At 33.8% G+C, this 27,167-nt stretch overlaps 1 protein-coding gene and 1 long non-coding RNA gene across 2 annotated transcripts; both read left to right on the forward strand.

Moving 5' to 3' along the window:
* The first annotated feature begins 586 nt into the window (after positions 1–586).
* Positions 587–14,991, forward strand: CALS5 (callose synthase 5). The gene is made up of 43 exons (XM_088821844.1): positions 587–710; positions 868–1,157; positions 1,420–1,520; positions 2,153–2,274; positions 2,368–2,464; positions 2,604–2,714; positions 2,829–2,957; positions 3,054–3,146; positions 3,480–3,571; positions 3,694–3,820; positions 3,927–4,064; positions 4,147–4,223; positions 4,306–4,384; positions 4,468–4,590; positions 4,673–4,787; positions 4,973–5,310; positions 6,441–6,493; positions 6,578–6,638; positions 6,725–6,806; positions 6,888–6,937; positions 7,021–7,107; positions 7,567–7,689; positions 7,772–7,863; positions 7,972–8,059; positions 8,126–8,286; positions 8,741–8,864; positions 8,938–9,032; positions 9,140–9,239; positions 9,385–9,536; positions 9,919–10,028; positions 10,121–10,243; positions 10,338–10,406; positions 10,746–10,935; positions 11,020–11,131; positions 11,216–11,335; positions 11,422–11,537; positions 11,617–11,700; positions 12,120–12,232; positions 12,312–12,541; positions 13,110–13,907; positions 14,020–14,070; positions 14,194–14,379; positions 14,448–14,991. The coding sequence occupies exons 2-43, from the start codon at positions 974–976 to the stop codon at positions 14,676–14,678; spliced, it is 5,727 nt and encodes a 1,908-aa protein (XP_088677970.1). The 5' UTR covers positions 587–710; positions 868–973; the 3' UTR covers positions 14,679–14,991.
* A 3,622-nt stretch (positions 14,992–18,613) lies between these two features.
* Positions 18,614–19,149, forward strand: LOC148768422 (uncharacterized). The gene is made up of 3 exons (XR_016032834.1): positions 18,614–18,661; positions 18,748–18,847; positions 18,934–19,149. It is a non-coding gene; the product is annotated as an uncharacterized LOC148768422 (long non-coding RNA).
* Positions 19,150–27,167: the final 8,018 nt, after the last annotated feature.

Genomic DNA, 27,167 nt, shown 5'->3' on the forward strand with positions numbered 1-27,167 from the left:
ATAAAAACTCGAGTTATATTGTATGGTTGCCACCATAGAGAGCAATTACCTCAATAGTATATTTATTACTCCATCCGTTCTTATATATATGTCATTTTTCACATTGGCACAAGTCTTAAGAATATCAATAAATATGTTTTGATTTTAGAAAAATAAATATATATAGATCTAAGCACTCTTGTTTACTAATTAATGCAAAAAGAGTGCTGAAGAATTAATAAGTGTATAATTAATGAAATATTGGAATTGTAAAATAACAAATAATACGAAACAATTTTTTTTTAAATAGATAAATATTATGAAACATATGAAGTAATATTTTTAACAATTTATTATTTGATTAATTGATCCATAAAAGAGATTTGTACAACTTTAAATAAACTCCTAAAGGAAAAATGTAAAATGAAAGTAGAAGAAAGGCCAGAGGAATTAACAACTTTGACCTTGTTGAAGGGAGGGAGAAGGATGAAGAACGAGGTCCGTACATCTTCCTAACTGCCCATGCGCAGAATCCTCAACTTCTGCCACGTGTCTCTGATGGACCACCTCTCCCGTTTAAATACTCCCTCCCTTCATTCTCCCTCTTCGTTTAGCCCCGCGCTAACGATAGTTAGCACCTCCCTTTCACTTTCTCTCTCTAGACATACATTCCCGTTCCGTTCCACATTCACACACACAACACACACACACAAACACGCACCATTATCTCTGTAAGCTCCTTTCGATCGTAAGCTTTTTTCGTTCGGATTTCATTTCACGAATGTTGTATTTTCTGGAATTGCGTTCGTGAATTTTAATCAATTTTTTTTTGTTTTTGCTGTTGGCTGTGTTTTGGGCGGTGGTGCATGGCGGCGGTCGATCGATCAGAAAAAAAAGGGGGAGGCTAAATAGTGCGAGCGAGAGAGAGCTGCGGCTCCTCTGAGCTTTCGAGGGCTTTGGTCGTCGCGGTCCTCGATAGAGCGAATCATACAAGATGACGGCCAACGGAAACCACGAGCAGCCGTCTCTGACGCGGCGGGCCTCGCGCAGCGCCGCCACCACCTTCTCCATGGAGGTATTTGACAATGAGGTCGTGCCTTCCTCCCTGCAGTCGATTGCCCCCATTCTCCGCGTCGCCGCCGAGATCCAGAATGAACGCCCCCGTGTTGCCTACCTCTGTGCGTCCCCTTCATCGTCAAATTACTTTCCCCATTTTTTTTTATTTTTTTTTCATTTTGCACAAATATCATTGCTATATTTATACAGCTGTTGCGTTGGAGATTTAATTTGTATCTAAGCCTCTAGAATAAGAGCACTGTTAATTATTATAATCAATTATATATTTCCTGTTCATGTTCATCTTTCCTTATAAGTTCTTATAGTTTTTTGGTAAATGTCTTTAATTCCTTTGGATGGTGATGATATGATTTATTTTTATAGGTCGATTTTATGCATTTGAGAAGGCGCACAGGTTGGACCCTAATTCGAGTGGACGTGGTGTGCGACAGTTTAAAACTAGTCTACACCAACGATTAGAAAGGGTACATTTATGTTTTGTTAAGTTTAGTATATATCTATGATATGCTTGTTTGGATATATGTTCAATACTAATAATAAGAAAAAAATATACGATCAATATTTTTAACATCGTATGCATTTGACAAGCTATTTCATCTAGAAAAATGTATATATTGATACATTGTACAATAGTAGAACCCCTGTATATGACACCATAACAGAAAAGAGTTGCTTCTGGAAGCCTAGTATGTTTCTGAAATTTCTTAATCCATTTTAATGGTCTTGTTGTTTGGTGGCTTAATAATTTCATACTTATTTTTGGGCAGTGAGTGAGGTAATAGCACTCACATACAGGAGTAAGAGCCAAAACTTGTTCCGAGAGTTCTTTAGTTGAGGGTGGGAATATATATATATATTTAAGTCAGATGAAAAGCAATTAAGAAATTTATAATAGAGCAAAATATTTAATTTCATATCATTATTTGTATATAGTACAATTTTAGATAAGCTATGCATTCTGGTGCAGGGAGATTTTACTACCCTTGCTGCTTCTTTTATTTTTATAGCCCTTTCAGTTCCTGGGGAGCACCCAAATAATGGATGTTAGAACCATGAAGATTTTTGATCGATGGTTTGTTGGTAAATTTGTATTCAGGACAATGCATCAACTCTTGCTCACCGGGTCAAGAAGACGGATGCTCGAGAAATTGAGAGCTTCTATAAGCAATATTATGAGCACTATGTTTTGGCACTTAACAAGGGGGAGCAAGCTGATAGGTGCTGTTAACAGACTTCTTTTTAAAATGTTATTAGTATTTGACAATTCACCTAATTCGAAGCTGATAAAAATTTATACCAACTTCGTGGCAGAGCTCAACTTGGAAAAGCTTATCAGACGGCTGGCGTGCTGTTTGAAGTGCTTTGTGCTGTTAATAAGACAGAAAAAGTTGAGGAAGTAGCTCCTGAGGTTAGTTTCTATACAACTTTACGAGTGTTTGTCATTATTATTATTTTCAATTTATAATTGAGTTTAGATACAGCCACCTTTCTTGCGTTTGAGGGAGGAAATTGATGTCCTAGAATATAACTTATGTTGTTTTTTACAGATTATGGCTGCTGCAAACGATGTCCAGGCAAAGAAAGAAATTTATGCTCCATATAACATTCTTCCACTGGATTCAGCCGGGGCTTCACAGTCCATCATGCAACTCGAAGAGGTGATCCATTTGCACCACGGGGCACTGATATATGTGCATGTTAAACGACAGACGTGCATGCTTAATAGTACATTCCAAGTCGTAAGTAATAAGGTGTTTCTTTGATGATATCAGGTGAAAGCTGCTGTGACTGCTTTACAGAATACTCGTGGCTTAGCATGGCCCGCGTCATTTGAGCAAAATCGCCAAAAAGCTGGAGATTTGGACCTGCTTGACTGGCTGAGAGCCATGTTTGGGTTTCAGGCATGTCATACGAAATTGTTGAACCAGAGAATGAAATAATCAGTTAACTTTTAAAGATGAGGATATTTAGTCATTGAGTTATTTTGATATCTACAGAGGGACAATGTCAGGAATCAAAGGGAGCATTTGATATTGCTGCTTGCAAATATTCATATAAGGCTAATCCCCAAGCCCGAACCGCAAAACATAGTATGCATGCCCTTTTTGTTTCCTCTTTTAAGTATTGAAACCTTACTGTTTTCTCGTCTCTTTACAATAAATCCTATGGAGCATCTGACATCTAATGCATTAGCCACAGTGATGGGTTCACTTTGTAAATCATTACTAAAAATCACATAGGCATTGCTGCAAATATGCTTTTAGCTGCATGCTTCCTTTCATGACAAACCTTTGATTTTCATCACTTATATATTATTTAATATGCTGGACATCATCTTTGTTTGTAACTCATACTACACACATTAGTGCACGAGTTTATTTATTTTCAGGGAGAGTAACTAAAGGCACACTATTTTTGCTTAGCTTGATCATCGAGCTGTTGATGCACTCGTGAATAAGATTTTCAAGAACTACAAGACATGGTGCAAATACTTGGGAAGAAAACACAGCTTAAGGTGAAATGATAGATTTCTGCAGTAAACCTCAGCTATTGTGACATTTCTTTTTTCATGAGCCAAGTCAACTGATCTGGTGTTTTTTTTTTTAATTTTCTTTATTTAATGTTACCTGCTTTTAGGCTTCCCAAGGGTGAGGTGGACGTGCAACAGAGAAAGATACTTTATATGGGCCTTTATCTTCTTATATGGGGTGAAGCAGCTAACGTTCGCTTCATGCCAGAGTGCCTATGTTACATATTCCACAATGTGAGTATTTGTCTTGTTCAACAAATTAGGATTTGTGTGAAATAGTTACCCTGACATGCATGTAAATACAAGAGCAATATTGTTAAATATATGAGCGCATGTTCAGATGGCATATGAACTCCATGGACTCTTAGCTGGAAATGTCAGTATTGTCACGGGAGAAAACATCAAGCCTTCTTATGGTGGAGATGAAGAATCTTTCCTAAGGAAGGTTATCACGCCCATCTATCGAGTAATTGAAAAGGTAATTTCTTGCTCAGATAAAAGGCATAGTAACCGAGTGTTTGTCTTCAAAATAACAAAATGGAGTGCTTATCTTGCTCCAGGAGTCCAAGAAAGGAAAGAATGGAAAAGCCCCCCATACAGCCTGGTGTAACTACGACGATTTGAATGAATATTTCTGGTAAAGAGTTAATTTGTAAGTAAATGTTCGTTGTTGCGATCGACTTAATTCTGTGCAAGTATGATTTGGTGAACTATTATAGGTCATCAGATTGCTTCCAATTGGGCTGGCCAATGAGTGATGATGGTGAGTTTTTCAAATCAACAAGAGATGTAACACAGGTAAATGATGCTGGTTTTCTGGAATGAACTTGTCGGGTGAACTCAGATGTTCCTTGTCTGCTTAGCATGACTGTTTTTTTCAGGGGAAACGTGCTCAGAAGAAGCCTGGAACGCTGGGAAAATCATTCTTTGCGGAAACTCGGACGTTTTGGCACATTTTCCGAAGTTTTGATCGTCTATGGACATTTCTCATTCTTGCTCTACAGGTACCTAAAAAAACAATGAAAAACGAAAAAACCCAGTTGAAGTGGTAATGCTTGTGCTAAATGTTCGTTTGTTCAACTGCAGGTTATGATAATCCTTGCATGGAGTAATGTTTCCATATTCGATGTCTTCCAGAAGGATACCTTATACAAGTTGTCTAGCATTTTTATCACTGCATCCTTGCTTCGCCTCCTTCAAAGTATGTAATTTATATTTTTTATATCGTAGGACAATCTTCAGGTGTTATTTGTTTTTGTCAACTGTAGTTTCATCTTTTGAAATTACCATACACTCTTTTCCTGAACAAGTTAATTTCAATTAAGTTTTAGGCCTTCACTTTTGGTGCTTATTTGATTGAAACATCAATTTTTGAAACTCCTATAGGTATTTTGGACCTTGTTCTGAACCCCCCAGGGTATCTCAGATGGAAGTTCACTACGGTTTTGAGAAATGTTCTGAAGATAATTGTCAGCCTCGCCTGGTCCATCACCCTTCCCCTGTGCTATTTGATCCATACAAAATCATTTTCATTTTCCCAAATAAAAAATGTGCTTGTGTTCCTGGATAAACTCAAGGGTGTGCCTCCGTTGTACATCATGGCGGTAGCTCTATATCTGCTACCAAATTTATTGGCTGCAGTCTTATTTGTTTTCCCAATGCTCCGCCGCTGGATTGAGAACTCCGATTGGCTTATTATTAGATTTCTCCTATGGTGGTCACAGGTATATCTGTTACTGTCTCGTTCTTTTTTACTCTTAACCAAGCACTCGCTCATGCTTATGTTGAAATCAACTAATATGTGCCGTAATATCTGTATCATTCTGTTGGCTGTCATTAACAAGAAATATGAGATTAATCTTTGACGATCAGTTTCATCAATGTACGGCTTTTTCCAACAATATTTATTTAACTAGAGTACATGCTGGATAAAAACTAAGATTCTGCAGCGCTTCTCATTATCCAATATCAGAAATGCATCAATATTTTATATAGGCAAGAACCAATGGCCATTCATTATGTACTCTAATGCATGTACATTTTAGTGGGCAAGTAGATGCTCCAAATCTTGGTTTAACTTCTGATGAAGACTATATACCTCTTTGGTTTAATTATCCATTATTTTATTTTGCTTTGCTAGCCATTTTCTGATAAGTTGCCTATATGATCATTTTATTTTATGATTTTGTGTGATGGCATATTTCAATAAAAACTAAGTTAATATTATTGTCAACTGAAGTCAGCAAATCAGAACTAGGCTGTACAGTTTTCCCCAGCAGCAGTATGAAGTATTAACTGTTTGTCTAATCACAAAGCAATGTACTGCTGTTCTTCAGTATTGCAGTTTGTTGATCTAAACTTTGTTTGACTACTGTAACAAATTGGTTTTGTTGACTTATCAATTATATTGTCATATAATAGTTGACCTTTTTGCATTATCTTTTCATAATATGATCTGATATAGCAGTTAATCGCAGAAAAGTGAAAACGAAATTTAAGAACATTAAACACTGTATACCATCACATTTTTTCTTTTGGACAATAAAGTAATGACTTTAAAAGTTTTATGGATGTGGTTGAGTACTTGTCTTTCATAATTATTTTTTGAAGCAACATTTGTTTTGTGCTTCCATGGAAAGAAAATGAAAGTCTTATCCTAAACGTTCTCGTTACAATAATCCAATGCCCAAATAAGCATTAAGAACTGTAGAAAGAACTTTTGTTTATGACTCTATTTCACAGTCACACTTGTCTTTGTATCCTGCAGCATTCTTTATACTGTTATATGTATCTATCAGTTTCTTGAGTATTAGTATATGATGTATCTGTAAAAAATTAACTTATAATTTTGCAGCCAAGAATCTATGTGGGAAGGGGAATGCATGAAAGCCAGTTTTCACTTATCAGGTATATAGAAGTTCCCTATTCATTAAATATGTTTGTTTACATGTCCGAGACTGACTCTGGTTTTTATGTTGTAATTGGTAACAGATACACTCTGTTCTGGGTGCTGCTTCTATGTTCAAAATTTGCTTTTAGCTATTTTTTGATGGTAGTTTCACATCCTTCATCAATTCAATTTAATACAAGATATTGGGAGCAGTTTTTTTCCTTACTGTAGTGTCTGGTTTGGTTCAGATAAAACCTATGGTTGAGCCCACAAAAGATATAATGAACATTCACCACGTTGATTATGCTTGGCACGAATTCTTCCCGCATGGTATGTATTTAGATGTGCTGAATTTCTTTTTTCCCCGAATCATCTACTGGACTTTACACATTCGAATAATTGCAAATGCAGCTAAGCACAATTATGGAGCTGTTGCTGCAATATGGGCGCCGGTTATCTTGGTGCGCTTTCTTTTCATTAGCGTTTTTATAAAATAGTATGATTCCGTAAGCCGTTTTTCATTGTTGTGATGATTCTCGTACAGGTTTACTTCTTGGATCTCCAGATTTGGTATGCTATATTCTCCACCATGTATGGAGGTTTTACTGGGGCTTTCGATCGTCTCGGTGAGGTACGATTGCTAGTAAATTCAATTGGCTAAATAATTATTTGGATTTCCAATCAATAATATTGGAGCTAACTCATTATCTTCTTATATTCATACTTAAATGGACACTTTATTTTCTTCTGACTAAATTGAAAATAATGGGATATTGTGACGGGTAAAGATAAGTTCTAGGCCGTTACACAGATACAACTTGTTAATTGACCTAAGCTTCAGTTTCAGTTGTTTCTTGTAGTAGCAGGAGTCATACAATATACAAAGGTTATCTGTTCATAGCACAAATGTTGTGAACTACTTTCTAAAATTTCCTTTTTCTTGTCAATTTGATGTATGACAGTAAAATATGCACCATATACTTGTAGGATCAATCTGATAGCACCATCAGCATATTTAGTTAACTATAAGTTACGTATATCTTCAATTTAGTTTTTGTTCTATGCTCACTTATCCATTTGGTCGTCACAGATTCGGACCCTTGGAATGCTGAGGTCACGTTTTCAGTCTTTACCTGGTGCATTCAACACTTACTTGGTCCCTTCTGAGAAAACAAGGAAAAGAGGGTTTTCTCTTTCAAATAACTTGCAAAAGGTTCCTCACCCTCTAGCATTTCATATATTTCATGTTCCCAAGCAATGGCATTTCTAAACTTCATATTTCCTGCCATCTGTAGGAGACTGCAAGTAGAAGAAGTGAAGCTGCCAGATTCGCGCAGTTGTGGAATGATGTAATATGTAGCTTTCGTGAAGAAGATCTCATAAGTGACAGGAAAAGCCCCTAGAACTTAATCTTTTGTTTATATACTGTCCTCTCTTCCAATTTACCTGTTTGAATTCGTTTTATCACATAAAACTAAACTTGGATTGTTAACTTCAGGGAGATGGATCTGCTTCTTGTTCCTTACTCCTCCGATCCTAGCCTAAAAATAATTCAGTGGCCCCCTTTTTTGCTTGCTAGCAAGGTAAAATACAAAGAATTTTAGTTGTATGTTCTTCCCATATTCTTGTTTGACAATTCGCTTTTGCAGATTCCCATTGCACTAGATATGGCTGCTCAATTTCGATCCAAGGATGCTGACCTTTGGAAACGCATCTGTGCTGATGATTATATGAAATGTGCTGTCATTGAATGCTATGAATCATTTAAACATGTTCTGAATACCTTGATCATTGGAGAAACTGAGAAAAGGTTATTTTTATTTATCTCGTTCAGGAGATTATTAGCTACATTAATTAGCTTTATGATATAATATTGTTTAGGCTTGTAAAGCACGAAATGAGTTCCTGCAGCCTGTTCCAATACTTCAATATGCACGGCATTAGAATAGCTATACGTATTTTAAGTTCTTAGTAAATATTCCAACTTCCAACGCCATGTCATGTTTCCTTTTAGGATTTATGATGAAGTAGAATTAGTATTATCCCTAACATTTTCAAATGTTTTATTGTACGCAACTCTGAAGAACTTCAGTTATATCTTCCATTTAGTTCCTAATGTGAAAATTATGGTTTTTTGTGGGGATCAAATCATATAAGATAGTTGTTTTTTCCTTCTTAATTTACTGTTGAGACTTGAATCAAGTATTAAAGGCTTTGGGATTTTTTTTGTTGCATTCCATCCTAATGTCGCTTTGCTGGAACAGGATAATCGGAATCATCATTAAAGAAATTGAAAGTCATATATCAAAGAGTACATTCCTTGCAAATTTCAGAATGAAGCCTTTACCTGATCTGTGCAAGAAATTTGTGGAACTTGTGGAGATATTGGTAAGTCATTTGTGATCAATGTTTTAGTTTTTCTTCCGTGTTTCATAACTAAACCCTTCTTTGTACCTTGCAGAAAGAAGGTCAACCTTCCAAGAAAGATAGAGTTGTTCTGCTGCTGCAAGATATGTTAGAAGTAGTTACCCGTGACATGATGGTGAACGAGATCCGGTTGGTGGATAGTACAGTATTTAGTACTATTATGCTCTTTTTCCTGAACACATTTTTTCTTCTTATTTGGTGAAGCACTATGAATTTGTTCCCTCCTTTGAATGCAGTGAACTGGCTGAACTTGGTCAAGGTAGCAAGGATTCTGGAAATCAACTTTTTGCCAGTATTGTTTTCCCTCCCCCAAATACAGCACAATGGGAAGAGCAGGTATATGAAAATGAGTTCCCAACTTAATATCTGTAACATATAAACAAACTCATATATAGAAAGATCAACCAGTGAATAAATGAAGCTCCATAGAAAGTTTAATGGGTGAATAATTGAAACACCACTGCATGTATTTGTTTGACAGATACGGCGCCTCTATCTGCTCCTTACTGTAAAAGAATCAGCAATTGAAGTGCCCACAAATCTCGAAGCACGTCGAAGGATAACATTTTTTGCCAATTCACTTTTTATGGATATGCCACGCGCACCTCGAGTGCGCAAAATGCTGTCATTCAGGTGCATCTACTTTCCATTCTTATCTTGTTAGGAGTTATTTACACCACTCCTTACCATTGAGAGGAGACTACTCTAAACTCCTTATATTATATTCTATCTTACAATATTTAGTTTGTTTCATGATGAGTACCATAAGGCTTAGGTAGCATGAGATTTTGCATTTAGTAGCATAAACTTCGGTAAGAAGCATGGTTGAAACCTGGCTTTTAACTAACTTCATCACTGATTCTTCCAACGAGATTGAACTTCTCTTTTCAAATAAAATTTCATCAAGAAGCATTGAACTTATAAATAACCTGTTCGAATATAGTATATTGATTGTCATCTGCTATCAAGGCTGAATAGTGTTTCACGTTAATAACCATATCAATTGGCATGGCAGTGTATTTACTCCATATTACAGTGAGGAGACTGTCTATTCCAAGAGTGATCTTGAAATGGAAAATGAAGATGGTGTATCTATCATATATTATCTTCAAAAGATTTATCCAGGTCTGATTACTTCCAGTCGGAAATTACTTTGAGCTGAGCTATTTCATTATTATGTTATTGTCCATTGATATTCGTATACATATTTCATTCAGATGAATGGAACAATTTCATGGAGCGTCTAAATTGCAAAGAATCTGATATTTGGGAAAATGAAGAGAACATACTGCAACTACGCCATTGGGCCTCCTTGAGAGGACAGACTCTTAGCCGAACAGGTTTGTTGAGTCTCTCTTCACTCTCTATTCCTCCTCTTCTCTGTTTTCCCTCTAGAGCCTTCGTGTTGTTTGACAATATTTGCATGCCATGCAGTTAGAGGGATGATGTACTATAGAAGGGCCTTGAAGCTTCAGGCTTTTCTTGACATGGCTACAGAAGATGGTAAGGGAGAATTTTTCGAATTTGCTTAAGAATATGAACAGGATCTGATTGGACCTAAAGAACATCTGCATACTACTACCATTCCAATTTTGGACCAACTACATGCATAAAGTGGTGCAAGTAACTGTAAAATAATTTGAATCTATAAAATTTAGCTATACCTAACTATTTCGTAGAAAGGTGAAGAACTGTATACTTAATTTTATTATCACTGTTCAGCCAACGGCGAACCACTCGATGTGTCTATATCTAAATCTTTGTATTCATAGAAGCTAACTACTAAGTAATTATAAGAGAAACCCATGTTCATTTCTGACTGTTCTTGCGTACATTGAACAGAGATACTTGAAGGCTATAAAACTATTACCGAGCCATCAGCAGAAGATAAGAAGAGTCAAAGATCTATGTATACTCAATTAGAGGCTGTAGCTGATATGAAATTTACATATGTCGCTACCTGCCAGAATTATGGGAATCAGAAAAGGAGTGGAGATCGACGTGCAACTGACATTTTAAATCTGATGGTGAAGTAAGTTTTACAATTTATCAATGTGAAAATTATGTTGTTCTTTAATCCTTATGCTAATCATGATCTCTTTCTATTTTGCCGCAGTAATCCATCTCTCCGTGTAGCCTATATAGATGAAGTTGAGGAAAGGGAAGGTGGGAAAAACCAGAAGGTGTATTATTCTGTATTGATTAAAGCGGTTGATAATCTTGATCAGGTAAATGTTATCTTTTAGCTCTTAATGAATACTAAAAAGTTCGATTCAACTCCAAGACTGACTCAATATTCTTTCTTTATGAAGGAAATCTACCGTATAAAGCTTCCTGGGTCAGCAAAGATAGGAGAAGGGAAGCCTGAAAACCAAAACCATGCTATTATTTTTACGCGTGGGGAAGCTCTTCAGACCATTGATATGAACCAGGTAAATTTGATGAAATCTGTACTAGGATAATTATTTGGAAGAATTAGTCTAGCAAATTGACATAATTTCATGCTGCCTTTTTCTAGGATAATTATTTGGAAGAAGCTTTTAAGATGCGCAATCTACTTGAGGAATTTAATGAAGATCATGGGGTGAGACCACCTACAATCCTGGGTGTCCGCGAGCATATTTTCACTGGAAGGTTGGATATAGTTTTAACTTTCTGGCAGGTTGACACAACTTTCAGGTTTAGCTCTGATCTGTTATATTTTCATCTGCAGTGTGTCATCATTGGCTTGGTTTATGTCTAATCAAGAGACGAGCTTTGTCACCATTGGCCAAAGAGTTCTTGCTAGACCTTTGAAGTATGTTCTTTCTTTCTTTCCATCCTCTTGTTTCTGTACAGTGCATATGTTAAAACCGATATAGTTGTTTATCTTCTATAGTGTAGCTCTAATAATCTGCTGCTTGCATTGGCAGATGCCAGGATGAGTACAGCAAATGTTGGAAATTTATGTTGTAAAAGCTTGGGTTTAATTAGACATGTATAGACTAATGACACCTCTTGGTTGTTGCTCTTTTGCTTAATACGTGTAAAACCCCTTGCTATTCTGCTATTATAGTTTGAACTGGACAGTGAATGATGTACATAAGCTAATGTTTGCATGGCGTAAAATCAAATTTCTTAGGCACTAATATACCAACTAATTGTTTGATGATTCATCCTGGTTGCTGCAATCATAGTTTTTACATGATCCCTATTCCTCTGATTGATTTTATATAGGGTACGATTCCATTATGGGCACCCAGATGTTTTTGACAGAATTTTTCACGTAACCCGTGGAGGCATCAGCAAAGCTTCAAGGGGAATCAATCTTAGTGAGGATATATTTGCTGGTGAGATCTGAACCCATATTTTCCTAGCAAATATATACCTTCATTTTCCATAGTTCCTAATGTATGTTACTACTTGAAGGTTTTAATTCAACACTAAGGCGTGGAAATATTACTCACCATGAATATATCCAAGTTGGCAAGGGACGAGATGTTGGTCTTAACCAGATCTCACTTTTTGAAGCCAAAGTTGCATGCGGTAATGGGGAACAGACGCTCAGCCGTGATATTTACAGGCTGGGGCATCGTTTTGACTTCTTCCGCATGCTGTCATGTTACTATACAACCACAGGGTTTTACGTGAGCTCGATGGTAATATGTCTTATTTATAAATCGCAATTCATAATTGTTGGTACTGTACACTAGAGTTAATTCAGATTTCTCATGTTTAAAACCAGGCATACTCAATCACATGATATTAACTTGGAAACAATGTTTTAATACTTTACATGGAAATGTATTTCTTTTCAAGAGACTTGGGTATGACCATTATCTTGGTTACCTATCGATAGAAATAACATTTGCTAGGCACTGTGCATTATTCTGCATCGATATTCTTCAGAGACTGGATCAAAATATTCTGAGAAATGTTATGTATTTGTGTGTGCTAGTTTCTTAATCCTAGGGAATCTGGCGCTTATCTATTTTCAGATAACTATATACTGAATGCTCTATGAAAAGAATCTTCTGTAATGTCGTCAAAGAACCCTATATAGAAGTTTGTGGTTAGACTGCTGGCAATTCATTGTGATATATTCTATTGTTATTAATTAGTGATTATGACATACAATCTCAACAGTTGAAAAGAATTTGCTTTGTTATGTCCCCTCCAGCCAATATTTTTTTATTGACAAAGTGTTTTTTTATCGATGATATGCAGCTGGTGGTCCTTACAGTGTATGCTTACTTGTACGGTAGACTCTACCTGTCTCTCAGTGGACTGGAGAAGACCATAGTCAGGTTTGCAAGATCAAGGGGAGATGACGCTCTCAAGGTTGTCATGGCATCACAATCAATTGTTCAACTAGGTTTCTTGATGGCATTGCCCATGGTTATGGAAATTGGACTTGAGAGAGGCTTTAGAACTGCAGCTAGCGATTTCATAATCATGCAGCTTCAACTAGCATCTGTCTTCTTTACTTTCTCTCTCGGGACAAAGCTCCATTACTTTGGGCGAACAATCTTGCATGGAGGAGCTAAATACAGAGCCACTGGGCGTGGTTTTGTTGTGAGGCACGAAAAATTTGCTGAGAACTACAGAATGTACTCAAGGAGCCATTTTACGAAAGCTCTAGAACTGATGATTATGCTCATAGTTTATCAAGCTTATGGTGCAGCTACTCCTACCTCTACGGCTTACATATTTGTCACTTTCTCAATGTGGTTTCTTGTGGGTTCGTGGTTGTTTGCTCCCTTTCTTTTCAATCCTTCGGGATTTGAGTGGCAGAAGATAGTGGATGACATTGAGGACTGGGCCAAGTGGATGAGTAACCGTGGTGGAATTGGTGTTCCCGCGACCAAGAGTTGGGAATCGTGGTGGGATGAAGAGCAAGAGCATCTTCAGTCCACAGGTGCACTTGGACGATTCTGGGAAATTATCCTTTCTCTGCGCTTCTTCTTGTACCAGTATGGAGTTGTTTATCAGCTGCAAGTCGCCCAGCAAAACAAGAGTATCATTGTGAGTTATCTGAAATTGCTTTAGCTCTTGCTGATTTTTGAAAGATTTTGTTTGGACTATGATTTTATTCCGGAGAAGCTGGAAACTTACTATATACTGGTATATTTTACAGGTTTACGGTTTGTCGTGGCTGGTCATTGTTGCCGTGGTGATCATTTTGAAGGTCAGTGGCTTTATTTTGTATAATAAAATGCGGAGAAATCAAAACCTCGTCATTGCATGTTGTCGCATTGAACCTTAATAATTAATACCAAAAATAGTTGAACTTGCATCTGCATGTATGCAGGTGGTGTCGATGGGAAGGCAGAGGTTCGGGGCAGATTTCCAGCTGGTTTTCAGACTCCTAAAGCTATTCCTGTTAATTTCCTTCATTGCCATACTTTTCGTGTTTGTCAAATTCCTTGACCTCACAATTGGAGATGCCTTTGCCAGCTTATTAGGCTTCTTGCCAACTGGATGGGCTCTTCTGCTGGTACTCTCTCTCTCTCTCTCTCTCTCTCTCTCTCTCTCTCTCTCATATTGTATTGTTCCCTCTGACAGATAGCACAAGCATGCAGGCCAGTAGCGAAAGGACTGGGAATGTGGGGGTCAGTTAAGGCTCTGGCGAGAGGGTATGAGTACCTTATGGGGCTAGTGATATTTGCTCCGGTGGCAATCCTTGCCTGGTTCCCATTCGTATCGGAATTCCAAACAAGGCTGCTCTTCAATCAGGCTTTCAGCAGAGGTCTGCAGATTCAACGGATTCTTGCTGGTGGAAAGAAAAACAAGTGAGAGACCATGTCCATTATTATATGTTATCATATACGTATATATGCGCACAATTTCGTATTCATTACTTGATCATTCACATTATATTACCTTACCCTGCAAAAGAGGATATATAGATTACAATACACAACCTCGACTTGTTAACTATACGTTAGCGGAGTCGTCGTTATTGTAGCATATCTAGCGGACGATGAAACTATATATAGTCTTATACATGTACTCTAGTTTAAAAGTTGCATTTTCACGTCTACGATTGTAACACAAATATTATTACTAATCAAATGTGACCGAAAATATATTGTTTTTCACATTTAAACTTGACTGTTATTATAATTTTAATGTCGTCGTTTTAAGTACATGTTTTTTTTCCCTTTAAACGAGGCTAGAGATATAATAGTCGAGGACTAACTTTCGTTTACTAATGATTTACGTAGTGAAATACGATTTTATTAGAAAGTAAAATATGCTATTATTGAGGGAAAATTTTAAATTTGGTCTTGTATGTTATGCTTAGAGATTTAGTCCTCTAAGTTGTGCTAATTCAATTTTAACTGCAATAACGATGTGGAATTAGCGATTTTGATCCTATTTCGCTCAAACTTTGAATTTACCGGTTGTTTAATGATGCAGCTAAAAAAGTCATTGAAATAATATTTATCTGGACGCTTAAAAATTACAAATGTTCATCTAACTTGGTTTATAGATTCGTCATTTCACATAATCAAAATTATATCAAGGCTAAATTAGATGTTGACTTTATAATTTTTCCTTGTCCATATAAGTAATAAAATCCATCAAATTTATTTGTCGCGTCATAAAAAAAATGCAATATAGGACCAAAAATACTACTATATTAACAAAGTTATTGCATGCAAAATTAAAACATGACTAAATCTTTAAATAGGCCAACATAAAAGACCAAAACTACAATTTTCCCTTACTATTGACATCGGAGTGGTCCACTACATCGGAGTACAGTTTATAATCACGGTACATTGTTAAATTTTTGCATAAAAATTGAAAAAAAAGGTTCTGCAAAATATAATAATCATTGAAATATTTGAAGGCTTGATAGAAGAGAAAATAAATCGATAAATGGAAATAAGTGAATGAAGCATTCAAATTTTAGATTAAAAATTTTATTATAATTTTTTTCGAATTTTGGTTTCGCTAAAAGCCCATCTTGTGGATATTTCAACTACTTAAAGTGCCTGGGCATGGATCGGTTTTATCGGCCAATCGATTCATTTTTGACCTATTTCTTTCGGCCGATGAGTTTGTTGTCGGGACGGTAATTTTAACGACCCATATATAAATGGGTCGGTCGATGGTTTTCAGTTTACTAAAAAGTCGGTTGGTCGGGTAATATCGGTTAACCAACTTTTTTAATAATTTTTTATTATAAATATTTAATTGTAATTCTTATTAAAATCTATATCTATATCTATGTATTTATATTATCTATATCTATCTATATCTATATCTATATTTTATATATAGGGATCATTACAAATAAGTCCATCAATGGATACTTATTCATAAAGAGATCCAGACAAAAAACTCATTTACCAATAAGTCCACACATGGTCCAGATTTTTATAAAGAACTAAAATAACCCCTCATACTTTAATATGCTCCAATTTCATCTTTAACTCAATTTAACCTCAATTTGACCCCAAATTTCACAAATTATTCAATTTTGACCCAATTTTTTTTTTTTCAATTTTTTTTCCCGCCAATCTCCGGCGTTGACTTTTTCGATTTTTTTTCTTTTCTTTCTGTAACTTTTTTTTTCGTTTAAACAACAATATTGTTGTGATTGACAGTAATATTAACTATATTACTGTTAACAGTAATATTGCTATATTAATCTTTAGCAGAGTAATATTAACACAATAAAACTCATTATTATTGTCTAATAAAGTAATATTACTATATTCACCGTTCAACAAATGTAAACATAATAAAAAACCAAAAGAATTAATATTACTGTGAGTGACAGTAATATTACTATAACAACAGTAATATTACGTCAACCACAGTAATATTGCAATAATAGACAGTAACATTATTACGTTACTCCGTAAATAACTCAAACAAACAAAAAATCCAAACAAAATAATAATATTGATGTGGTTGACATCAATATTACTATAACAACAGTAATATTACCGTCAACCACAATAATATTATTGTGTTTACAGTAATATTACAATAATAGACAGTAATATTATTACGTTACTCCGTGAATAACTCAAACAAAACAAAAAACCCAAAAAAATAATAATATTGATGTTGTTGACAGTAATATTATTGTGTTTACAGTTATTTTACTGTCGACGACAGTAATATAATTATGTTGACTTGTCAACAAATCAAACAAAATAAAAAAAAAAACAACAAAAAATAAAAATAATAATAATAATACATTAATTTACTGTCAACGGCAACACAATTACATAAATGTATTGTCAACGGCAGTACAATTACGTTAATTAACTGTCGTTACAGTATAATTACGTTAATTTACTGTCAGTGACAGCACAATTACGGTCAACGTTTAGCCGGACTTAATAAAAAAAAAATACTAAAAAAAGTCTACGACGGAAACCGGCGAAAAAATCCGGAAGAAAAGAACAGAAAAAAGAAAAAAAAAGAAGTCAACGCCGGACACCGGCGAAAAAATCCGAAAGAAAAAAAGAATTTTTTTTTTCTAAGTCAACGCCGGAATCCGGCGGCAAAATGTTTTTTGGAAAAAAAAGTTTTTGGTCAAAATTGAATAATTTGTGTAATTTGGGGTCAAATTGAGATTAAATTAAGTTAAGGATGAAATTAGAGCATATTAAAGTATGCTCCAAAAAAAAGTCAAAATTAAATTTTTTGTGGTCAAAATTGGATTTTTGTGGACAAAATTGATTAAATTGGGGTTACAATTAAGAATTGAGTATAAATGGTTGATGGTAATATTGACATATATATGAATGTTTCCTTTATATATAATAAATATTAAAGGGATGGACTTATTGGTGAAAGAGATATAACTCCTAAACCTAGAAAATAAAGAATAAAGATGCTTGGTGAGGGACTTATGCACAAAACCCCCTTATATATATATATATATATATATATATATATATATATATATATATATATATATATATATATATATATATATATATATATATATATATATATATATATATATATATATGGGAAATTTGCTAGACACCCCTTATTTTGGACTTATATAGGTAGAAGTCCTAGTTGCTAGATGAATATAGGCCTAAGTCCTTTCACAAAAAAAAAAAATATAAATTAAATAATAAAAAGAATATATAGACATAAGTACCCTTATTGAATAAACATATTTTAAGGGATTCAGTTATTTACGTAAAGTTAGGAAATCAAATCCCACTAATCACGATTGAAGGCAGAGTATCGTGTAAGACGCATGGAAAACAGATCTTAGTCGATTCAAGTGAAATATGAGATCATCATGAAGAGTTTGAGAAACCAATACGATCATATTATAATTAAACGCGAGAGTCGGTGTTGATAATTAGTGAATCTTTTTTTTTGGCCTGCAATCAACATGAAATTGAATTATACGCAAAGGTTTGTCAATTGATGTTTGTTGTTTTGAATTTTCGATTTATTAATCGTTGTTTTTACAACTTAATTTTCGTTCAATATTGTTTGCAGTGTATCGTTCTCCACAAAATTGGTGTTCAAGTATGATGTATTGGTACTGTGAAGAAAGTGTCGGATGCAATCAACATGAAATTGAATTATACGCAAATGTTTGTCAATTGATGTTTGTTGTTTTGAATTTTCGATTTATTAATTGTCGTTTTTACAACTTAATTTTCGTTCAATATTGTTTGCAGTTTATCGTTCTCCATAAAATTGGTGTTCAGGTATGAGTATTGATACCGATGAAGAAAGTGTCGGATGCAATCAACATGAAATTGAATTATACGCAAAGGGTTGTCAATTGATGTTTGTTGTTTTGAATTTTCGATTTATTAATTGTCGTTTTTACAACTTAATTTTTGTTCAATATTGTTTGCAGTTTATCGTTCTCCATAAAATTGGTGTTCAGGTATGATGTATTGGTATCGATGAAGAAAGTGTCGGATGCAATCAACATGAAATTGAATTATACGCAAAGGGTTGTCAATTGATGTTTGTTGTTTTGAATTTTCGGTTTATTAATTGTCGTTTTTACAACTTAATTTTCGTTCAATATTGTTTGCAGTTTATCGTTCTCCACAAAATTGGTGTTCAGGTATGATGTATTGTGTTTGCCTTCCTGAATTTAAAACACGTCGTGGTAGACCAAAGAAGAAGAGGATACCGTCTATTGGCGAGAAGATAAAGAGGAAAATAAGATGCGGCAGATGTAAAGAACTCGGTAAACACAACAAGAAGTCTTGTACAAATCCGATGTATTCTTAGGGGTGATGCTTTTTGGTTATGCTTTTTATGTTTCATTTAAAAACTTGTGCTATCATTTTGAAGCTTCTATTTTTGAATTTTTTTTTTATTTTTGATTAGCTTATGTTGATGTTTTACCATTTATAATGAAATGAACAATTTAGCAAATGGTAAATTTTGATTAGCTTATGTTCATGTTTTGATTAGCTTATGTTCATGTTTTACCATTTAGCAAATGGTAAATTTGCTACAGACAACAAACACGAAGTTATTCAACAAATACATACCTCCATCTTTTATATTGTAAACAGCAAACAACAAAAAGCAAATAACAAACTATAAACTTTTACAGCGTTCAGTGAAACTGTCGACTTTGTTTGGTTCATTACATCGCTCGTTGCACTAGTTAGCAAACAATATGTGTAAAACACAGCGCATAATATTATACTTTAAGGAGCAAACGTGTAAAACTAGTAATTGTCTTATTTTTTAAACTGTCCTACTTAGTAATTAGCGAAAATTGAAATTGCAAACATAAAAAAAGTAACATAAACAACGAGAAAAGTACGTCAACTAAGTTTAGGTACCAAAATAGCAACAATTAGTAGAGTACGTCAAATTATAGAATAATACAAGGATGTTTTACCAACTGCAAAATTATAATTGTATCAAAATGCAACCAAACTAAATATCAAAAATAGCAAGAGTTCAAGGTAGTTTCTAAAATTTGATCATTATGCGCTAATCTAACTTCACAGTGTGTTCATCGTTTATGAATTGATGAACAAAGTCACTTCGTAATGCGCATACCCCATTTTGTGCATCTTTAATGTCTAACGACAAAATTGTCGTGCGATATAAAGGACGAACATCCCGCAGTCAACTGAATCAGGCTTTTGTTGTGGTGATGTCAAAACGGAAACTAATTTGGCCTTTGACTTAATACCAAATTTCATCTTCCCATTTGCAATCTGCATGAAACTCTTCATTTATTTGGCATCAACCAAGAATGGATCTTCTTTTCCGTCCAATCTTCTAGGCAATGAGGAGTTGAAATGCTCCCACGAGCAGTTAATCCTATCATAAACAAGTAGAGTCCAGTGGGGTATTATGTTCATGGGACCTTCACCTGAGTTTAACGTGAAAAGTAAGTAACGGGAATTGGTCACATCCTTTCCCGTCATGAAGTGTTGTACCATTTGAGTTGGTTTCATATTTTTTCGTATAACTCCCTGAAAAAACATAAGATATTACTTACATTACCAATTTTGTGTTTAAAACTTATAAACAAGATTAGATTATATATACCAGAAGCAAACTGGGGAATATCAGACTATTCCCCATACGTGTGGGGTCTACGCCGCTTGCAAAATGCTCTTCATCTTGTTGTTTCATCAAAAGGTACGCACAAGAGTCAATTATCTGCTTATGCCATAATAACCAACCATTTCGAATAAAAATAAATCAACGTGCAAAATATGAGAAAATATCTAAATGTACGTACAAATATACGGTATGCAAATGTTAACTACAATTTAAATGTACAAACATTGTATAACAGACTGCAAACACCAAACTACAAAAACATATTGCAAAAAACCAACATGATAAGTACCACAAATATAAAATGTAAACATCACAATAGACACACTAAACTTAAATAACAAAAGACAAATATTCATGTCTAAAGTGCAAACCACAGTTAATAACAAATTGCAAACACCTAACTCAAAACATCCAACTTAGTTAACTGATTACCCAAATGAAAAATAAAATGTGCAAACAACAAATTGTAAAATGTGCAAACAGCAAATAGTTCACATTTTGTTTAAGAATAAACATAACCAAAGTTGTAACATAAACAAACCCTTCAATTTTTTTACTTGATTTCGGGGATTGGAAATCATCATCCTCCTTTGTTGTTAAGGGGAAAAAAAGGGGTTCTCAAATTATTATTGAAATATTTGAAATAAATAGCAAACAACAAAATGCAAAATCAAAATAGGAACAAAATACAAAATTAATAATGAAAGAAAAAAAATCAAAATTAAAAACCCAACATGCAAATAAAATTTTACATAAAGGATCATTGCTCCAAACAACAAACCCTAAACACCAGCCGTTGATTCCGAAAAAAAAACAATTTGTAAACAGCAAACGGAACGAAGGCAAATTGGGAAACAACAAATCAAACGAAGGCAAACGGAATGAAGGAAAAATGCTCAGACCTGGTAAAACTGCAAACGCTCAGACACTCACACGCTCAAACAATAAACCCTAAACACCAGCCGTTGTTTCCGAACAACAAACAATTTGTAAACAGCAAACCAAACGAAAGCAAATAGGGAAACAACAATTCGAACGAAGGCAAAATGCAAACGACCTGGTAAAACTGCAAACACTCAGACACCCAAACCTATGGAAGGCTTCAGAATTTGTGGAGAGATTTTGGCTTCGAAGAAACAGGGAAGAAATCGATTTCCTTATTTTTGCAATTCTAATTTTCGGATTTGCAGTATAAAAGGGAGAAAAATAGGGGATTTGATTTTGAAGATTTATTTTACCGTATATTGATAGGGATATTGATAGGGGTACTTTTGACAAATTATAAATAAAAATATTTGCTGAAAATTAGAATTTAATAGATGGATTTTAACACATATAATCTCTTATAAGAGGACCTATAGCAAATTGCCCCATATATATATTATATATATACTTCTTTTAAAAGCATGAATAAATAGATGGTTTCTTCCCATTTTTGTATGTACAAAATTACCCCACAAATTAGGCTTCAAACATAGAATTTTAAGGGCAACTATGTTATTTGATTAATATACATTAACGTTTAGTATCCAATCTATAAATCAATTAGAATAAATAAATGATACTATCACACTACATTTTTTTAGAAATAATAATCTGAATAGAATCCGTGCGCTTAATGTGTTTGAAGATTAATTTCTTCCACGTATAGGGAAATATTCGTTACATTCTTAATGTTTATTGATATTTGGGGTAATGGCAAATAGGCCCATGACAAGGTCACTTAATTAAAAAAGGGATATCTAATTTTTTTGTCTTTCAAATAAATCCAATCCATTCAAACTTATTTGCAAATAAGGAAAATCCTTTTATATATATATACCAAAATTACCCCCAATTCATTGAAACTCAATTTAACTCTAATTTCATGATTTACACCCCAATTTAGCCCAATTTCATCAATTAACCAATTTTAACCCTAATTTCAATTTTGACCCCAATTTTGACCCGCCACCACCGGAGACCGCCGGTCGCCGCCGTTGACCGGCGTTGACCGCCGGCGTTGACTTATTTTTTTATTTTATTTTTTTTTGAAATTTTTTGTTCCTGAAATTTTTTTCCGGCCGGTCAACTGCCGTTGACCGCCGGGTCTCCGGCGTTGACTTTTTTTTTTTTTTTTTTCTTAAAAAAAATATTTTAATTAATATTACTGTCTTGGCTGCTAAATTACTGTCTCCGACAGTTATTTAACTGTCGGAGACAGTAATTTAACTGTTAATTGACTCTTTTTTTTTTTTTTTTTTTTTGCTTCAAAAATATTTTAATTAATATTACTGTATTCGTTCCTAAATTACTGTCTCCAACAGTTATTTAACTGTCGGAGACAGTAATTTAACTGTTAATTGACTTTTTTATTCTTAAAAAAAATATTTTTAATTAATATTACTGTATTCGTTGCTAAATTACTGTCTCCGGCAGTTATTTAACTGTCGGAGACAGTAATTTAACTGTTAATTGACTTTTTTTTTCCTTAAAACAAATTATTTTAATTAATATTACTGCCTTGAATCTTAAATTAGTGTCTCCAACAGTAATTTAACTGTCTTAGACAATAATATTAATAATATTACTGTTCGGAAAAATAATATTCATAATATTACTGTCCCAAACAGTAATATTACTGTCTGAGACAGTAATTTAGTAGCCAAGACAGTAATATTAATTAAAATATTTTTTTCTAAGAAAAATAATTCAAAAAAAAAAAAAAAAAGAAGTCAACGCCGGAGACCGGCGGTCAACGGTGGTTGACCGGCCGGAAAAAAATTTCAGGAAAAAAAAAAAAAAAAAATTCAACGCCGGAGACTGGCGGTCAACGCCGGAATCTGGCCGGAAAAAAAAAAAACATTTCAGAAAAAAAATTATTTTCTGAAAAAAAAAGTTTTGGGGGTTAATGTGATATATTTGTTTAAATTCGGGGTCAATGTGTAATATTAAGGAAGTTAGAGCATAATGGGTGGAATTGATAAAAAATATATTATTGAGGGTATTTTAGACTAAAGACATGGGGACAGGCTTAATCGAGAGACTGTTTTTTTTGTGGACCAAAATGCATTTAAGTCCCATGTGATGACCTTTTTGCCATTTGCCCTTGATATTTAATTAGCACCAATTCTATTGATTTCATAATTAGTCTTTAATGTGCACGACTGTTAATAATATCCCAACCAAATTCCCCATAAATCATCCGGTAAACCCAAAACAACATATATTTCTTTCAATAACATAATACACATCGATAAGCATGGTGAGAGAAGGACTTGAGTTATTGTGAAGAATACATGTAAAGACCATTTATTTATTTGTTAACTTTTTTTTTTTTTTTTTTTTTCACGATGGCTTGTATTTCTTATTCTTCCTTTCGATAATCATGAGTGCAAACTTGGATGCATGTTCACAAGCTTTTAAATGTTAGAGCAGTATAACATTCTTCCTATTCTTCCCAACAAAATAAGGCATGTGGCCTTGATTTATTTTGCATCAGGTTTTTTCTTGTTTAGCAATGAGTTTTCGTTGTATGATAATTCTTTTCAATTATTGTGATGTCATAAAATTATTTGGTGGAATGTAATCGTTGACAAAATTGAAAAAATAAATAAATTATCATATGTAAAATATAATCGGAAATACATTATGATCATGAAGAATTGAAGACAATGCCCCTGTAATACTTATGCTTATGATTTTTTTTTTTATTTTTTTAGAACCTGTTTACAAAATTTTCATCCTTATGCCCCTGGAAATGTAATTATCTGAAAATAAAGAGCCTAATCTTATATATAAAAGAAAAAAAAGGCTGGACAACCCTAAAAAACTCTAATGGTGTAAGGGTGGAAATGTACTTATCTGAAAATATAGAGGCTAATTATATAATTACAATAAACCTGTAACAAAATCTCGTCTAGTCACGTCAATTTAATCTCAAATCTTCACCATTAAGTCGGATCTTTTTTCTCCCTATCTCTCTCCCTTATTTCTTTTCCTCTTATTTTCCTCCATTGACAGCTCTTCTCTCTTAGTTTCTTTTCCTCTTCTTTTCCTCCATTGACAGCTCTTCTCTCTTAGGTTTCGGACTTCATTTTATGTTCATTTCTCTCTCTCTCTCTCTCTCTCTCTCTCTCTCTCTCTCTCTCTCTCTCTCTCCCCTTATTTCTTTTCCTCCATTTTTACAGAATGTCTCGACTTCTTGTTCTGTAAGTGTGTGATTCGTATGTAGTGATGACTGTTGTTGACTTTCTGTGTTGTTCAATGGTATGTCTATTTGTTAAATAAAAGTTCTTTTATCTCTTACGATTTTTATTTATTTTTGTCATACACATTCCTTTGGTAGTTCAATATAGCTATTTTGGTAGAATTATTTCTCCAAATAGAAATAATTTATATTTTCGAAAAAATATTATAACTATTTATATTAAATTATTATTTTTTCATATGTTTTATTTTTTAATATATTAAATAATAAGATTTGATACAAGATCTTATAAAATTATGAAATGCAACATATCATGACTTGGTAAATATTTCCTAGAGGAGTTCATATAGATTTGAGACCTTTTAGAGCAAAACCTAGCTCATTGTGCATTTATAATATTTTCTTAAAGTAGTTCTATATTTTAAATTTATATATTATTAAATATTTTAAATTTATAATACAAGTTTACCATAACTATGTCTACACCAAAGACAATAATACAAATAATTATTAACAATTTTTCATATTCTACTTATTTTTTTAATTATATCTTATTAATTTCTATCCTAACTCCTAAACTAATTTAAATTCGGAAAACATATATTTTATTCGTATTAAATAGATCTCAATTGCTTTCCAATGAGATATTATCTTACTATATTTTAATCAACCCCCCCCCCCCCCCCATTCCCCAATCCATCATCTTACCAAATTAACGGATATTCATATGAAAATAAACATCTTTCTAAACCCCCGCAATTCAGGAGAGTTTCTTCCAAAAATTTCGCTAGAAAATCTACCCATTATCTACGACCTTTGTTGGAACCCTAGATTATTACTACATTTGTTCGAAAAAAATTCACATTCGTTCGAATTGCGGAGAAGTAAGAACGAAAACATGGTGAAATCGAACAAAGGTAGGTTGCTACGAAATCCAAATCTGGCTGCAACCACCTCCTTTCTTTACCGCATGCCTGCAAAAAAATGGCGTCCCTTCTGTAATCCTTCCATGGAATCGTACGCCATAATGAAAGATGTTGGCGGAGGGCGCTTGATCGCTACCGTGAAGACCACCTGATGATGCTGGCGGTGATGGCGTGAAAGGAGACGCAGAGAACACGTTTGTTGGGCTTGTGTAGCAGTCGACGGCGGAGGAACAGTGGTTCGAAGCAACGATTCAATTTTTACTATGGAAATTTGGTAGTCAACTATATTATTTGTAGAGTCAACTATAAAAAGTGGGTAGTCAACTATAGATTTTTCGATGTCAACTATAAATTTGTCGATGTCAACTATAAATTTTCATCTGTCAACTATAAATTCTTCTATGTCAACTATAAAACAGTAATAGTCAGCTATATTTTTTCATCACTTAACTATGTTTTTTCAGTTAAGAACGAGGTTAGGGTGTTTCTAAGTGGAATCTCCACAAGAAAAGCTTCATTTCAGGCGAAAAAATGACATATGGTAACCATACAATAGAAAATAAGACTGATTCTCAAAATGTAAAAAGAAGATGAAGAAGAAAGATAGAGTTATGTGGAACGAAGAGATTGAACGAAAGAAAAGAAAAAGAAATAGAAGAAAGAGAGGAGAGAGAGATGCATAGAACGTGCAATATCGGAAAAGGGGGAAGAGAGATGAAAAAAAAACGGAAAACATGAGAAAGAAATAGAAGAGAGAGATCCATGGAGAAAAATATGAAAATGAAGGGCATAATAAACATTAACTTAATATTAGGGGGTGATACAATTCAAGAAATATTATATGACCTTCTTTATGAATTGTCATTTTAAATTGGACCAAAACTCTATTATTTTATGTAATGAAGAGGTTACCCCTTATTTTTCCAGTATTTTATTTTAGGTCAATATGAGATTAATTTTTCGATAATTTTACAACGATGAACCAAATTGATCAATAATTAGATTATGAAGTCTTTTTATTAATTTAATGCTATTTAAATTTATTTATCTACTTATTTATTAAATCACTCACAAAATATTGATTTGTAACCAATTAATACTAGACAATGTAACCTGTAGATTCACGTGCAACACACGTCCTACTAACTAGAAATATATAAACGAAGCAAAAACTCAAAACTCAAAACACAAATTTATAAATCTCTCCATACAATTTCTATTTTGTAATTCTTATTTCATATTCTTTATCATATATTTACTTATTATAGAAGTATAAAAAAAAGAACTCTTAATTTTAAAGTTAGAATTTTTACTAACATAAGTTTTCCCAAAATTTTGAATACCTTTTGATTTTTTTTTATAAAAACATCTTACTATCGTAAAAAAAAACAATAAATAGATGGCCGATAAGACCAACCAACCACCCATTGTTTACCCGACAAAGTTGGTTGCCAACCATTACCCGACCAATAACTGTCGGGCCGGTAATAATGATGAGTGCATCTAATTTCAGTCGATTTGAGCATTGATTTGAAATTTCGTGGTTTGTTCTTCGTCTCCAAAAAATGGACCTGAAAGTGTCGAAGATTTCACAATTTTCGACATATTTTGTCG

The sequence above is a fragment of the Erythranthe guttata genome, chromosome 8 (assembly GCF_056151865.1).
Source record: "Erythranthe guttata isolate IM_541 chromosome 8, IM_541, whole genome shotgun sequence".
In the NCBI taxonomy this organism is placed as follows: Eukaryota; Viridiplantae; Streptophyta; class Magnoliopsida; order Lamiales; family Phrymaceae; genus Erythranthe; species Erythranthe guttata.